General features: G+C 38.7%; 1 protein-coding gene across 8 annotated transcripts in view; it reads right to left on the bottom strand.

Moving 5' to 3' along the window:
* Positions 1 to 18,046, bottom strand: part of MBNL3 (muscleblind like splicing regulator 3) — a 124,708-nt gene that overhangs the window by 20,524 nt on the left and 86,138 nt on the right. For all 8 annotated transcript variants that reach the window (XR_009518055.1, XM_060003029.1, XM_060003030.1 and 5 more), the window contains one exon: positions 10,922 to 11,086. Coding sequence is in view for 7 of the 8 variants with exons in the window: in XM_060003029.1 (XP_059859012.1) it covers positions 10,922 to 11,086 (165 nt within the window). In the remaining variant the exon portion in view is untranslated. The remainder of the gene's footprint in view (positions 1 to 10,921; positions 11,087 to 18,046) is intronic.

The raw sequence follows: 18,046 nt of genomic DNA, 5'->3' as shown, positions 1-18,046 counted from the left end.
GCAGAGAAGGCATGGTGGCCAAGAGCTTTAAGAGGAAAGGGGTGACGTCAGGTGGCAGGAAAGATGATGGGGCAGTCAGGGAGGTGCTTTAAGGTTTGAGGACAAAAGCCAAGGGCTGACCCAGCCTAACTAGCGCTGTGATGTAACAGGGAATAGGGACATGTCATACTTCTCATGGAATGAAAACTATTGAATTAAAAGGAAAACTTGCAGGTGAGTGAATTTTCCAGATTAAAAAATCATTAATCACTAATAAATAACCGATCAATAATATTTAAGAATAATGTACGTGTAAGCAATGCTTCCTATTTATAATAGCTATTTATAATAGCTCTGAATTTATAATAGCTCCTATTTATAATAGCTCTGAATTTATAATAGCTCCTATTTATAATAGCTCTGAATTTATAATAGCTCCTATTTATAATAGCTCTGAACTTCTGTATTTTTTCCTTCCTTTTTGGGGGGAAATTTCCTGGTTAACTTCTGCTTTCTTTAGAATATGTTTTAACCCTCTCACGTTTGTTATATGTTCCAATTGTATGAAAACAAGCTGAAAATGAAAAGTCTATATAAATAGTGCAAGAGACTTGCTGAAAAAGTTTAGGGTTTGTCAGGTTATACTGTGCCATGTTTGGGTTTTAAAAGTTAGTATTGTAGATTTTATAACCATTTTCCTCCTTGGTATAAACTTCATTCTATAACTCTGTTTATTGAGAAGAAGCAGGTTTTTTTTATTCCCAACCCTCGGGCACAGGGAGGAACTCCTGAGTTTCTTATTTATTTTCAAATGGACATTTCTGTTTCTCACCACCACCTCTGCCCCAGGGTAACCACTCCATTTTCATGAATGTGAACATTCAAGGGCTTAGCTTTAGTTAACAGCCACCTGTTATATCAGGCAGCCTGCAAGTTCACACATTCAATTTTAATAAGCGACTTTAATCCTTCCTATACCTGTATTGCAGCCTTTGATGTCAGTTGAGCTAACATGAACCAATTAGTGGGGTAATCTTAATATTAAAGAAAAAGGTTCCTAACAGGTTGAATCTGATTTCTATTTACAACCTGAATGGTCTGGGCACTTAAATATGTTTCAGATATTCACTCAAACCTAAATTATTTCCTAAATATTTGAAAATATGAGAAAACTTTCCCTCCTAGAACAGGGGGTATGGATTTTCATCTTTCTCTGAGACTTATAAAACCAACACGAATGATGGCGACAACTGACTATATGAATAAAACGATCACCTAGACAATTATTTACCCTCAATGTCTCTTGCAGTATTAGCTGCTAGGGTAGGAATTCCCGCGGGCTACCAGTTACTTGCACAGTACCTAGGAACTATCAGGGCCTTAGGAAATGCTTTCTAAAATTTGGTGAATTGCCTTTAGAACAGAGGCACCTAATCTTTTTCGAGTCCTGAACTTCTCTGAGAGTCTGATGAGAGCTGTAGACCCTGTCCACGGAAAAATTCATATGTGCATAAACTGCATGTGATCTCAAGAAGTTCAAGGACCTCATGAAACTCACCCCTGGTGTGGGGTTATGGACGACTTACTGTTTAAGAGCTTGTGTTCTAGGGTAACGGTTGGCAAACCACATCTCCTGAACCAAATCCAGCCTGCCCTGTTTTTGTATGGCCAGAATGGTAAGACTGGTTTCTACATTTTTATTTTATTTTTTTTTAAATTTTATTTGAATTATAGTTGATATACAATGTTGTGTTAGTTTCTGGTGTACAGCAAAGTGATTCAGTATATATATATATATATATATATACACACACACACACACACACACACACATACTACTTTTTCATATTCTTTTCCATTATGGTTTATTATAGGATATTAAATATAGTTCCCTGTGCTATACAGTAGGACCTTGTTGTTTACGCATTCTATACGTATTAGTTTGCAACTGCTAGTCCCAAACTCCCAATTCAACCCCCCCACCCCTCCCCCCTGGCAACCACAAGTCTGTTCTCTATGTCTGTGAGTCTGTCTCTGTTTTGTAGATAAGTTCATTTGTGTCACATTTTAGATTCCACATATAAGTGATATCATATGGTATTTGTCTTTCTCTTTCTGACTTACTTTACTTAGTATGATAATCTCTAGGTCCATCCATGTTGCTGCAAATGGCATTAATTCATTCTTTTTTATGGCTGAGTAATATTCCATTGTATACATATACCACATCTTCTTTATCCATTCATCCATTGATGGACATTTAGATTGTTTCCATGTCTTGGCTATTGTAAATAATGCTGCTATGAACATAGGGGTGCACGTATCTTTCCAAATTATAGTTTTGTCTGGATATATGCCCAGGAGTGGGATTGATGGATCATATAGCAACTCTATTTTGTAGTCTTTTGAGGAACCTCCATACTGTTCTCCATAGCGGTTGTACCAATTTACATTCCCACCAACAGTGTAGGAGGGTTCCCTTTTTTTCCACAGCCTCTCCAGCATTTGTTATTCTCTACCTTTTTAAATGGTTGAAAAAAGGTACAAGATAAGTAATATTTCATAACACATGAAAATTATATGCAATTCGTGTTTCAGTGTCCATAAATAAATTCCACTGCACTCACTCGTAGACCTATATAACAAAAAGTGTGGATATCTGTTTTCTCTCTTGTTACAGAAGTACCTACATAATATCCTCAACTTTGTTTCTTTCCCACAAATCCTCAAATACTTTTATTAGTCATTTAGAGAAAATTTTGCTGACCCTCATTCTAAAGGATTCCAAAAAATAAAGCACTCCATCAATTTCTGAAGTAAAGCACTAATTATATAAAAGTCTATTGGTGTGAATTTAATACTTGTAGCAAGATTCCATAAGCTGAAGAAGTTAAACTTTACAAACAGATACTAAAGTATTCACTAAAATGTTCTTTTACATAGTTAGTAAAATTCATGTTCTTAACTATTTGTTTATAAAACAATAACTACTCAGTGACTAAGAATGGGGAGATAGATGGACTCCTGTAAAGGTAAAATTTTAGGAGCCACCACATTTTGGCCTTAAAGGATTCTGAAGCACCTCTGAATAATAATACAGCTCAGTGAAAAATGATGCCTCAAATAAATATGTCTAGTTCACATATACATCTTAGTAACACTGATTTATTACTTAAAATGAGTTATTCCTCAAGCTAGTATAAAGAAAAAAAATTAAATGTTATGCTAAATCCATCTCTGTATCTCCCCACAGCCTAGATCTATTTGTAGTTACTTGAATACTATCCAAGGTCAGTTACAATTATTGTTGGATGAATGCAAGACACTTAAGTCTCTTAGGCTGATCCTGGCCTGAAGTCAACATCATAATTGAGGTCTCCTCTCTCTAAATTCCTGTCTAAAGGTGGACGACTAAACATTTTCTTTTATAGGATGGTAAACATTTGGTAACAATTTGTTGACTTGATTTTAATACCAGAAAAATAGCACTCTTAACTTTATCACTCATAAGACCTTAATTTTATTACTCATTTACAAGCATTTATACAGTACAAAAGGAAGCCCCTTTCCCCAGTCACCATGCATATTTCTATCCTTAGATAATCCCAAAGTACAATGAAATGTATCATTTTTGTTTCCATCAGACTTTACTAGCTGTTGACGACGAGGAGCACAACTGAATCGTTTTTGTTTCACAGTTTTTGCTTGGTCATCTCCACATTCTCTGAGCGTTGTTCTAGGGGGACTGCAGTGGCCAAAAGGCACACTGCAGGAGGCCCACATAACCTCCAGACTAGTTAATTGGTCCCTCAATAATTGAGAGTGAACTTTATAAACAGATGCAAGCCGATAGTGGTGTTTATGTACTAATCACACTTGTTAATGAATAAGTCACTGTGGCCCAAGAGAGAGTGAAGAAAAACAAATACATTCAAGGGTCCAAGTGAATAGTTATCTTCACCTAGACCTGGCTTTTCTGACCTTACTAATCATGGAAGTCTCCAAATAAGGGGGAGCATTGAAGGAAGACAGGTAGGGGAAGGGTCGATAGATTATTGTGCGTATAAAAGGTGTAAAGTATCACAAGAAAGAGGGAACAAGTCATGGTTTGGATCTGCCTGTAGGTGGTGGGAGAAGCTGCAGAGCAGGTCAGGAATTATAATCCACAGCTGATTCCTAGAGGTAAGGATCTGGCAGAAGGGTAAATGACTTCTTCCTCAGATGGGTGAGGGGATTTTAACTTTGCTCCTGAGACGTGAACAAGAACTGCCCTAAAAATTATTTGTTGGTGAATCACTATGTAATAACAGTGACAATTCAATTAACTTTAGTATACCACTAGGAAAGAAAAAGTACTTAAAAAATCAAGTGGTTACCCAATTTTAACAACGGGTATGAAAAAAGGAAGGGTTTGGGGGGAGGGGGAAATGGCAAGAGCTGAGAAAAGCAAAGAACCCACAGGAAGCCTGGAGACTAGAGACATCTCAGTGCAAATCCAGGATAAATGGATGCAAAGGGTTATAATTATCAGAGGTTCAACAAAGCACCACCACCACCGCCACCAAAACAACAACACAAACTAAAACGAAACCTTGCATGGCTAATCTAAAAATACTCTACGGAGGAAAAAAGAAAGCCCAAAGCTATAAAAATACGGAGGATCAGGTACAAAGCAGAAACGATGGGGATCACGAAAACATTAATCCACCATTTCACTACTGTTAGATCATATATTCCTAGAGGGTAGAGACTGTTTCTAATTCACCTTTTAATCCATCTCTTACTCTTATAAATGCCTGGCACAGAGTAGATGCTCAAGAAATATTTAGTGAATTGAGTCAAAAGGGATTCCTAAGCCATTGATTACTTTTAGGTTTACCAGTTAGAAAAATCCGAATCAAAAATCACCAAACAAAAGAAACACTCAGGGATCGAAAGTTAGTGGCAGAGAGATTGAAACATCCATCAGTTTTGGTCTCTATCTCGGAAAACTTTAAGCAGAAGGCCACTCCCAAACGGTCTTTTGAAATGCTAAACCGTATTAGAAGCACAGGGTACTGTATAACACATACACATGCATGTGCACATGCACGTACGCACACCCACACATATGTATGCGTGGCAGTTTTTAATTGGAGTGGCTAAATCATCAGTATCAAAAGGTATCCAATAAAGAGTCTGGAAAAAAAAACGGTTTAGTGATACTACAGACTGAAATATGCAACTTCTTATTACAAAATGTGTGGTCCCAGGGGACGATTGAATTGCTAATGTTTCTGATATCCACAGAACGGTTTAAGAGGGGAGACTAGGTGAAGAAGGTTTTCAAATAATATTTAGTACATCTATAAAGATTATTATGGCAGATTAGGATTATTTGGGGGAAAGATTATTATCAGGTGGGGAGGGCAACCACATTTTTTCACACTAGGTCTCCTGATGGCCCTCTCAGTGACAAACCACTGAACTCTACTGATCTGAGCAAGAGGATGGTGATAAGAAAAAAAATATCATCCTCTCTAGGTGAGATTGCCAAGCATTGGCTTTGTTTCTCGTTGCTGTTGTGATTTTTTATCCTCCGTCAGGGAAAACGATTTTCGCAGATCCTCCCAACTTCCCTGCCTTCACCTCACCGGTGATGAACGGCAAGCCATGCTGAGGTAGCTGCTGGAGCTTAGACTGTGACCGCAAGCAGGAAAGCTAACGGGCCCACATGGTCTCATTAGCACCAGCCTCTCACCAACCGACCTAACCAGATCCAGAGGAGGACACAAAATGGGCTGAGAGGAGATTACATTTTAATTTATCTCCTGGGAATATATGAGGGAGGATAAAGGGAGAGTGTTGAGATTCCTCACTATCAAAGAAACTGCGCACTGTAAAGATATCATGTACAAATGCCCTCTGTTTGACAGCAAAAGTACAGCATTTTCATTTCACTTTTTAGAAAAACAGATTTCACATTGTCTATTAAGCCGAGTGGGGCAAGGCAGCAAACCTCCAGCTGGTGTGATTTATTTTGCTTTACTCTAAAAGGAGCTTTAAGCTGTGTGACATGCACAGCCTCGGGAAAGGACCTGAATAACTACTCTACTTTGGACAAGTAATTGCAATCAGGAGTGAATCCAGGATCTGTGGGGCCCCAAGTTTAGGCCTTCAGAACAAAGGATACACAAATATCTTTGGCAAATTTTACAAACACACTGTGAACACATTGCTACGCCTCCTCCCGGGGCCCTGGCATGACACCACGCTAATGAGGGGCCCTGAGCCTTCACTAACCTCAAGGTAAGCCTACACCTGGGAACAATTTGTGGAACAAATACATAATATTAGGTCTCAGTTGCTACATCTAGAAGTAAAATCTTTTCTAATTTTTTAGGAAACTTAGTAAAATCTTGATAAAACTTTGGGCTTTTAGCATGGTATCACTCCAAACACTCCTGTGATATGATCTGCTCATGATAATGACAGTCACAATTATATTAAGAGCATATTAATCTTATAATTACATAATGCCCGTCGTCCACTGACTTGAACATTTTGCAAAAATCACTTTACAAAACACCGAATGTCACCACATTGAGATGAAAGACGTAAAGGTTGTCATTCATCGTTTCATGAGTAGGTAAACTGAGAGACTCACTGAAGAATCTTCATTAAAATTCACTGTAATTTCTGTATTGTCCATGAGACTGGTAATCTGGAAAATGGATAGAATTTCCTTTTCCATTAAATCTACAAAATGTCTTGCTCACCTTTTTAATGATAATTTTTTAATAGAAGAGCCCTGACAACAGGGAGATAGCATATATACTTCAGTCAATCAAACTAATTTATGTGAGCTAGAAAAACTATAACTCTGGATGAATATGCAAAATGTAGAATGTGTCTTGGTGAGGGAAGGATATTATCCTTTCATCTTTAACTACAAAATCATTTAATATTTTCAAAAGTTAAAAAGTAAATAAATATTTTGCAATTTTACTTCTATTCACTTAAATCTGTCCCGGTCCAAAGTTGCATAGAGTAATATAATATCTTAGAGGTCCTATTTAATTAAAGAAGAAAAACGTTCAAAACACGGGAGCCTAAAAATACTGAAATTATTCACTAATTAGTATATCTCCCTTCCTCTTATCTACTGCAACTTCCTATTTTTCCCCATTTGGTCCTGAAGTGTCACATCACCTTCATTCCTTACTATATTAATGTCAGACAGACATATAAGCTTGTTTCTGAGAAATATATTTGGTAAATAGAATTGTAAAAATGATGCAAAAAGGTGGGGAGGGTCCAGACAGACATGAGATGATTCTATCTGTGATAAAGAAAAAGACTGAAGTCCCGTGTTTATAGCCTCTGTGCTTTGGAACACCATGACTTGGCCACAGGAATGCAAGTCATGAAAAGCATACAGCAGACCGGAGGACTTGGCACACCGTGATGGATGATCCAGTAATCTCTGTATGAATCATCAGGTGAATACACCCGACTGGGTCAAGTTTACCTGCGTGTAAAGAACTGGTTCTACGTGAATCATCACATTCAAACAGAGAAGCAAAAGGAATTTACTAGATATAGACAGGTCTAGATTATACAAAATGTCTGAGCCAAAAATATTTTTAGTAGCCTTCTAACATCATATCCACCTTTTACATGCATATATTACATCCAGCAGTGAGAATCCTTCCTTGGAAATTTCTTTCTGTAATGAAGATTCCAAGTTGTGAAAAGAAGACCTGAAATTTTGAAACATTAGCTTTGCTTGAGAGTTGGAATCCAATGTGTCTGCTTGCCCTAAAATTCTTCTCCAGTGCTCGTGTCTGCCTCTTAATTATGCCAACGGGAGTTCTTAATTGTACAATTTTTTGCTGTGAACATCAGCAACTATCTCTCTTAAACTGCACTGAAAAATACTAGGGAGTCACACCCTTTGCCTCACTTGCTAAACTTCCTCAATAAAGCTAACAAGAGCTTTCTGAGGTGGAATTTTATACGTGCAAATGTCAATTTAGACCTGTTAGATACAGTGAACAAACTTGCCTGCTACAGCAAGCATTCTACCCGAATTGACTAGGTGTGGCTATTATTCATTGCTCAGTCACACTGAACAGAATCTGTTCTCTAGCTACATTTAGGTTGACGTTCCCTTTACCTGGGGGCTTATAATAAGCAAAACAGACTCAATTTTCCAAAAGCAGATGTGCTCTTCTGTTATCCTAGAAACAGATCAAAGTGTGCTTTGTGGGAAGACCTGAGGTTCAAGGCAGTGATACCAAATGGGTCTTAATATGCAGCCAGACAAACAGCAGGACTGGAAATTTAAACAAAAGCTTGAATATTTTAGAGAAAAGAATCAGATGATCAGGGCGGGAGCGGGGTGCGGTTAGAAGGGATAGAGAGTTGTTTGGGGAGAGTAGGTACCAAGGAAATGAAGTAAAATTATACGTTGCTTCCATAGTAAAATCAAGATCCATAATAAAGAACAGTTCTTTCAAGTCAGACTGGTAAATGTCACTTAAAATTGCTCACACTAGCTCAATTACAACATGCCCACAGGCAGCTTTCTAGACCACAAAAGAAGATCATATCAAACATCTCGAGGTTAGCTTTTTGTACACATAGTAACTACAGAAATCAATCTTTTATCAGTTTATCACATCACAACAGCTACTGTTAAATAATCTACAAGGTAGAAAAGCAATTTCCAATTGTTCCCTGGGGTCTTCTAAGCAATGTCTTGTGTCTTGTAATATGCTATAAAATAAATTGTATTCCTGTGAGTCATATCAGTCATATTCTGCAGCCTGAAATTACCCTCATTGAAGAAAAAAGGGAAATGTATTCTGTTATAGAAAGCACGGAGGATCAAATTAGAAAGCACAAGAGGCTGAAAAACTCAATGAATCTCTCACTGGACTCTAAAAAGCCACTCCCTAATCAATAATGCATGAAGGGTTGAGACTTGGCATGGAGATACTTGACTGGAGGCTGAAGGGAAGATGAATAGTCTGCCTTCTGTCTTTACCCCTATTTTACCCCAGGCCCTTGCTCTATGATTCCCTGAAATAGGGTAGTTGACTGATGTCCCTTGACCTATGAAAAAATATATGCTCCAGCTGTATAGGAAATGCTGGGCTCAGGTGTGTGATAAAATCTGGCTCCTATCCTTTGCTCAGTCTGAAACTGGGACATCCCACAAGAGGCCAAGAGTAGTAATGGTGGGTTAAAGGCTCCCTTGCTTTATTCCCCATCTACTCACATTTTCTGGACTCACCAAGCATATTCATTTCTCTGTGGCTTTGTTCATACTATTCTCAATATCTAGAACACTTTCTCTTCCTTATCCCTTCTGGAGTAAGGACAAACTGAAATACTTCAGTGTTTGAAAGCTAAGGACAGAGTTTGAAGGAGTTCAACCATGTAAAGTATTACTAAAGATCAAAGGGGAACTCCAGGGAGCTCACTGGTGACCTTCTGGGAACGAATTTATCAATGTAATTAATCAGCACTGAATTCCAAGGCAAATGTTTTTGGCAAATGAATAGCGTAAAACATGAAATCTATTTATGCTACTTAAAATTTTCTAGACATTCTGGAAAGCGTATCATGGTACAAAATTTTAGTGACTTGTCAATGCCTCAAGCACCTGTTTTTTGCATTATCTATAAAGATGTACCAATTAAGGAGTGCCCTATCTATACAGATGTCCTTGAATTCTGAGAAACAACTTTCTAATGAGATACACTTTGCTGAGAGCAGATTGACCTATTCCCACATTTTTGTTGCATCTAAATACTATATACATCTTTCAGTTTTCAGTGTGTTCATTATATAGTCACCAATGAAGTGGGTTACAAAAAAGAAAACATAAGCCTTTCAAATTAGTATCCGGATAATGGTTAAAAGGAAACAGGCCAGCTGGAATTAGAATGAGACACCACGGAACTAAATTTGAGACCTGGAAGAACTCAGTAGACAGGGACAGTTTTCAATTCCCCCTTAAAACTCTAAGACCAAACTACAACTTTATATTTTAAGGTATCAGGACAAGATGAATTCTCCGTAGGACAAAATTACTTTTTAGGTGATCCATTTAAACTCACTGATCCACACAAATACTAGACATTGGTCTAGAATGACGCCAAAATATTATTAATTTCAGCAAAGGGAAACTGTGGCTAGATTAAGTTAAAACCCCCATCAACTACCTGGCCAGTATTCCTCAAGACTGTCAAGGTCATGGGAAACAGGGAAAGACTGAGAAATGGTCACAGACCAGAGGAGAGAGGGGAGACAGGATTCAAATAAATGCACTGTGGTATCCTGGATTGGACACTGGAACAGAAAGGGTACACTAATGGAAAATCTGGTGAAGTCTGAATAAAGTCTGGAGTTCAGTTAATAGTAATGTGTAAATGTCAGTTCCTTAGTTTTGACAAATATACCATGGAAATATAAGATATTAACAGTGGGGGAAACCAGGTGAGGGGTAATATGGGAACTCTCTGTACTATGTTTGCAACTTTTCTTTAAATCTAAAACTATTTTAAAATAAAAAGTCTATTAAAAAGTCACAACAAAACTACCATCAGAGAGCAAGGAAATTTGTTTGAATTAATATCCTAAAATTAAAAGGGTTATATGTAATAATCATCAAACCTCTTCCTCCTCTTAAAATGTCCCTGCTCCTTTATTAATATTCTTCTATAAACTACATTCATGGTTCCTGCAACCCAGGTTTTAAATCCAACGCACCCGATTGCTCCCTTCATGTGCACAGCAGCTTTGTAGTGTCAATTACCTATCAGCCTGCATCCTCAATACTTTGGTGACTAACTTCCCAAAGGCCCTGCAAGGTTATTCCAATGTAGATATATATCCTTAAAAAATAAAAGACATACATATGCAATTTTGAAAAAGCAGCACCGTGACTTACAAGTGATGGCATTTGACCATTTTGGAGCATAAACTGCATCTGCTGGGCAAACATGGCTGCAGCAGTCTTTTGTTGAATCAGATTGTTCCGTCCATTAATTTCCAGCTGCGTTTTTAAATGCGGAGGAGGGTGAAGGTACTTGCAGTTCTCTCTAGCACACCGACCCTGAAAATGAAGGATTAGATGAATTTACATTAATATTTCTAAAAATCTGGTGTGGCTAAGAAAGTAAGAAAAGTTTATTAATCTCTTAGCATATGTGATGTACTTATGTATATGTCATAAGTACTTTACTTGAATGAATGCATTCAGTCTTCATACAAGGCCGCTAAGACTGATACTCTCATAATCTTCATCTTCCAGGTGAGGAAACTGAGACTGAGAGAAGCTTGCACAGCTAACATGTGACAAAACCAGAACTAAAACCCAGTTAGTCTAGTCTGATTCCAGAACTTATTCTCTTAGCCACTTTGCTCTGCTCTACTTTGATACGCATCAACTTACGTTTAAAATATAAAACATTAGGAATAGTGTATCATCATAACATTACAGATTTATATAAAAATTTCCCAACGTGAGACATCATGCATGTTAAATATGATTTAGGGTGTGGATCTACATACAATCAGGAAAACGGAGGGAAAATGTTACATATATACACATAAATGTATCTTAAAACTTTTAGATCCATTATTCTGGACAATTTTGGCTCTCAAGTTTTTTCCTGAATCCATACAATGTGAGAAACATCCTGAAATCCACTGATATTTTGTTAATCAAAGAATAAATCTCTACCTTGGGGCTATGCTGTTCTGTAGATTCCGGAGGCACTGGCCCTGGATCACTTGGATAATTGAGACCAAAGTGTACTTGGGAGTGTCCGGTATTCGAATGTTTTATGGATGGTTTAAGCACTTCCAGACAGGATCATATGTCAGTCCTGTGGAACCAAACGTGCGTTTGGTATTACCTAAATGCTGATATGGCTGATAATTATGGTGTTGACTATGTGGTAGCAAAGGATGTCACTGAACAGGTATTTATCACATTCTCAAATGTGACCTGTTGTGTTTGTTTAACTCTTGAGCACTGGGCAAAGCAGCTAATGATTCTCTCATTTGGATTACTAGGTCTGCCATAATCCTTTTAAGATAAGCACAACTGCAAGCCATTCTTTTTCCCACAGTTGCTAAGATCCTTCATAGTGCGTGAGCTTACTGGAGGGAGGGGTGGGAAAAAAAGGCAACTTTTTTTTGAACCCAAGAGCGCAAGTTGCTAGGCCACCCGAATTCCCAGGAGAAAGTCAGTTAGTTCATCAAGTGTTTTCAACACATGCTACGAATTTTCCCTATTTATGATGCCTTAACGGATTATGTAATCACTTCTCCATATTTAGTTATCTTGTTATCCAAGCATTCCTATAATTTCACTGAGCATCAAGGTGTGTCCTTCAAAATTTTAGAGAGTTACCTATAAAGCAAAACCAGATGCACTGCAACTGCTCTTTTAAATATCAGATCAGTGGGACGAGGTGGCTCTTTTATTTTATCTCCCCTGGCAGGAAGCTGAGTATAACTTAAAACATAGCTTGAGAAGTCAAGGAAGCCACTATTGTTTTCCGTCAGGCTTGTCCTGTTGTTTCTCAGTTTGATCAAATTTTTAATCAAATTATTTATAAAATCAAATAATACCCTAGTTTCAATGTGTTTTTATATTTCTCTGGAAATCCTGGAAAAGGAAGAATTTCTTGGTAGTAAGAGTTGAGGGTGGTATGAACCCAGTCTTCCTGAACTCATTAAGTAGCCTAGGAAACAGCTACATAATTTTAGTACATATAAGGACTATAAGGAAATCCTTATATGCGCTAAAAATTGCGGTAATGGAGGGTTCCCCCCAGTAATGTCCCCCCTAAGAGAAAACATAAGCTTCTTTTTTTTGTTTGTTTTTTGCGTTACGCGGGCCTCTCACTGTTGTGGCCTCTCCCGTTGCGGAGCACAGGCTCCGGACGCACAGGCTCAGCGGCCATGACTCACGGGCCCAGCCGCTCCGCGGCACGTGGGATCTTCCCGGACCGGGGCACGAACCCGTGTCCCCTGCATCGGCAGGCGGACTCTCAACCACTGTGCCACCAGGGAAGCCCCATAAGCTTCTTTTTACACCTACTACAACCTGCATCAAAGCAAAGATAGTCACAAGGATTTTAGTTCCCAGATTCTCCACCCTCTACCCAGTATAACTGGGATTATCTGGTTCAGAATTAACAGCTCAGGGGAAGTAGTGACACTTGGTGGCTTCCAGGGCCAAGCATGGTAGTTTATACTTCCGGCGTTTCTCTTTTCCTCCCACACCCTAACATTAAAGATTTCCCCAAGGTACAGTCCTAAATCCTCTGCTCTCCTCCTTAATCTCTTTCCCCTGGAGAAATGAAGTGCTGGTAAAATTTCATCTCTCACTGCAATTGCTCAGATCTTAAATCTCTATCTCTACCTCTGACCCCTCTTCTGAATTTCAGGTCTTTTTTATCACTACCTGCAGCTGCATTTGGAAATCCTGCCCCCTAACCAGGTCTAAGCAACTTAGTCCTGACCTTCCTTCTCCTTAGACTATCTTTCCTCTTGCTGCCTACTAGCATTTAGGGCCATTGCTCCAATTCCCAGGCTTTGGGACAGTTGCATAGCAGCCCTGAAAAAAGAAACCAGGCACCTGCTGAGCAGGATTGCCTTAGGATCACAAACCCACCTTGATAGCTTTCCCAGACAAGTGGCAAACACAACCATAAACATTTAAACAGAACACAATTTGTAACCCACTCCCTGCGCCCCCAAAATTAGATGAGGACTCTCTCTTACATTCAGGAATTCCAAACAATAGATCAGTTAAAAAAAAAAGAAGGAAAAGGAATACCTTAGGATTTTTGCCATTTGTTACAGTTTAGAATTTTAACGTCATTTACACTGAATGTCATCAGAGAGGAGAGGAGAATGGAAGGGAGTGAGAGAACATGGTGTATTTGGCACATTTCCTGCCAATCTACAGATAAAGAATTGCTACCTGCCTTTGTGCTGTTATGTTACTGTCCTTTATATATAATAACTTTTCTTAAGCTTTTTCTTGGGAAACTAATGACATTTTTACAAATCAAAAATGGTACACAGAAATAGAAAAAAAATTACACTTTAAAAATTACATCAAGTTAGGCTATAAAACTAAAGTATGGAATATGAGGCAGCATAAGATTTTAAAAAACTTATTCATCTTAGTTATGAGATTTTACTTGATTTATAAAGCATTCTCTTTTGAATGACAGAATCCATCATTTAATTCTATAACAATGCAAATGCACAGAAACACTACCTCACCAGAGACTGTTTCTTATGTTAAAGAAAGCTTATAAAGAAAAAAAAGCAACCTGCATTTTCTCTCCAAACAATAGATGAGAACAAATAATTTAACATCAACGTTATCTGTGGAACACAATATTTCAAAAGAAAGCCAAGCCCCTCAAGTTTTTTCAAAACGACTTTAGGACTCAGGATAATATATTTATATGCGCAACACTTGGTGATAACAAATCTCCCCTGTATTAATTCTTCAAGGTGCCCAAACTTAATTACAGGCCAAAATACTTTCATTGGAGCTGGGGAGAGGGTGGCAAACTTTGCTCTTGACGTTTGCTAACATTTGCTTTTAGTCCTTGGAGGGGATTAAGGCTTTGGTAAGCAAGTATGAATGGGATGGGGTGGAGGCTGAGGAGGGATCTGCCCAGCACAGTATGTAATCACTTATTGTTTTTGTCCTTTGGAAAACCAGAGACTATGGAGTAGAAAGGTTCCAATGTTTTCCTGAGGCCAGCTAAGCACTCTTGAATGGGCCACCTATCCCTATCACATCAGGTCTATAACAGCCCAGAAACCATCTTGCGCTGAAAAAAATCACCCATTGTGTTTCCCAAGCCAAGTCAATGTTGTCCAAGCCCTCCTTCTAGACCCACAGGTTCAGAGTTGCCATGTGCTCAGTGCAAAGTAGGACACCATGTCATAAACGACTCTAAATGTCGTACCTGTGAAAATTGCCATCCACTGGTAGAGCTGGCTCTATCCTAAAAATAGCAGCTAAGGCTGGTCAAGATGTGTAAACCTCTCTCCCTCCCCTCCACAGACACACAAAATTAAAGCATTGAAGAGATTAGAGTGCAAGCTCATTTAGGCTTGCCTCAATTTCACTCCTTTTCCATTTCCTTTGGCCTCATTGGGTTTTTCACTGTGATACGGAGTCAAGAAAATAGCAAGGTGATTCAATGGGAAAGTGATTCTCTGCTGAAATAAGCACTAGTATATCTATGAAGCTTCCCGCTCCCCTTTCCCATCTACTGTCTTTGAAAAAGCACCCGAAAAGCAGCAGGGGAATAAATGACCAATGAAGTTTCAGAAATACATCAAAAAGTTGATGACAGACAAAGGAAAAAGTTGCAGAGCATTCATAAAACCTCCCAAATTCAATCTATTTCCTTTTTCCTACCTTCAGGCTTTTCACAAATGAGCACAAAGAGTACTTGAGTGAAAGAGAAAAGTAGCATTGTAGAGATTCAAATCCCACCCAAGTCTTGGGAGTTATGAGAGTGAGAGTCTGTCAGAGACAAGACTTCCCGGGCACTTGGTGGTAGAAAACCCCTGTGAAGTGTACTTTTTTATGTTCATGAGAGAAAGCTCTACCATCCATCAGAATAAGAAAAGGACCCCAGGAAGCTGAAAATTACCCTTTGTCAATCACCAGTATATTAACAGGAACAGCTGTTTGCAGAATGACTTGCTTCTTCAAATACATTAGGAATTATGGGGGGAAAAAGCTCTCAAATACAGTGGTAACTGGATTACTTTTTCAAAGACATCTCACTGCTCTGCTAGACTATCAAGAGTTAAAAGTTAAATGTTAAATAAAGGCAATGAAGAGATGATTTGATTTCTATGAAAAAAATTATTTCATTTTAATGATCATGTGTTAAATGAAAAATCCTCTTGATTATACTGCCCCACTGAAACGTACTTACATATGCATAGACATGGCTTCTCAGAGGAAGTAACAGTAATTTTAGAATTACAAATGATACGTAGTAGGTTGCTTGGTTCCTACAACCATCACGGACCTATTAAGGGCTAGGAACAATCTGAAATGGCTAAAAGTGAGGCAACATGAACATAAACTGAGTATTAGCCAGATATCAGTATAGTAAAGGCAAACTTCCCACTTTCTTCCTCTTAGAGTTCTGTCTTTATAAAAATGGATATCCTCCAGTATTGTACCATCTATGAATATTGACATATACGTACAAAAAGCATCCTTAAAATCTTGCATACAACTTTTAATTTAAATTTGGGATGCAGACAAAAAATCCTTTTAAAAAAGTCTTTATTAAACCATTTCCTGAGTTTATTGAAGGCAAAATGAATGAGCCAGCCAAGCACTCCCCCACTGCAGTCAGCACTGCATCTCTGTTGCACTCTGCCTTCCTTTTTTTACATTTTATTGAAGTATAGTTGATTTACACTGTCATGTTAATTTCTGTTGTACAGCAAAGTGACTCAGTTATACATATGTATACATTCTTTTTCATACTCTTTTCCATTACGGTTTACCACAGGATATTGAATATAGCGTCCTGTGCTGTACAGCAGGACCTCGTCGTTTATCCATCCTACATATAGTTTGCATCTGCTAATCCCAAACTCATGAACTCTGCTTTCTTGACATCCCATATACACATATACAGGGCAATGACTTCGGTGCAAACCAGACACCAAGTCTGAATAGGTAAGAAGCTGGAAGGAGGGCAGAAGAATTTTCTCGCCTATCTGCCTCAAGAAATCTTGCAAGTGGTGACCTCCAGAAGATGAAGGGAGGAGTAGGCTCAACAATCACACCATTGTTCTCTGCAGCAGCCCGCTAAGATAACCTGATTACCAGAATCGGAACATTTAGGGCTGAACCGGATTTTAAGGAACATCTGTGCACTTTTATCTTACAGAGAAAGTGAAGGCCAAATTGATGAGATGGCTTGTCCTAATTAACAAGCAGCTCAGTAAGGACAGAAGCCAAGTTTGCAGACTCTCACTACCCAATACGGATTTTCACTTCAAATGACTCTTTCTCTGTAAAGATCTTCCTGAACCCCTCTCCCCACCCCACCCCCACTTCCCTCTCCCTCTCCCTGGTTTGTGTCTCCAGCTGCATCTTGCACTCCCTTTTATCATAGCACTTATCACTGTGTACATTGATACATTGTTTGCATGCCTATCTCCCCATTCCACCTTGAGTTTGTCTAAAGGCAGGACTATATCTTACTCATCTTTGAACCTCCAGGTCTGTTTCTGTGCCTGGTGAATAGTGACCACTCCATAAAAGTTTGCTGAATGAATGAATAAACTTTGTGAGAATAATTTTATAGGGCATCACACTAAGTCGGCCTTAGAGGCCTAATTGCTTCTCTCGCCATTTCCTTTCCTAAGTTCTTTCTTCCTCCTCCAAGAAGAGAACAAGAGGCAACATATGACTGAGGCTGTTCCTGGTTTTCTGTTGCAAATGGACCGTTATTCTATTCAGGTCCAGAAAATAGCTACTTCGTAACAATTTTTTTTCTATGAATATATACTCTGGGGTGTGTGTGATCATCATGGCTGAAAAATCCTGGTAATTCAGTATAACTGAATCAGAAATGTTAGGAACCCATGAGGCACAGACACAAACCCTGGTCTAATTCCCAGGGGTCTGTGGTCACAAGAACCCCCAGGATATAGCGGCCCACAGAGCAGAATAAAGGAACCTGCAGCAGATTCACATTTAATCAGCACCTGGGCCTGCCCAAGGGGAGCACTGCATTTCTAGGGTCAGCTTAGAATAAACTGCCTTCTTCAACTGCTCCATCCCCACCCTGCATTTCTCTAACCAGCTGCAAGTCAAATTCCCTGAAGCCCCTGAGACAAAGGTGGCTTCAGGATAATCACATGGAGTGGAGCCTTCTTGTGCATCTCTATCGCATATGCTGACTTCTTACAAGAAAAATGTTCCCGCTGTGCTTTAAGACCCATGTTCAGCTGCATTCACATTAAACATTTATTTTCAAATAATCAT

Source organism: Delphinus delphis, chromosome X (genome assembly GCF_949987515.2).
Source record: "Delphinus delphis chromosome X, mDelDel1.2, whole genome shotgun sequence".
Lineage (NCBI taxonomy): Eukaryota > Metazoa > Chordata > Mammalia > Artiodactyla > Delphinidae > Delphinus > Delphinus delphis.
This window is presented reverse-complemented; position numbering and strand designations above follow the sequence as displayed.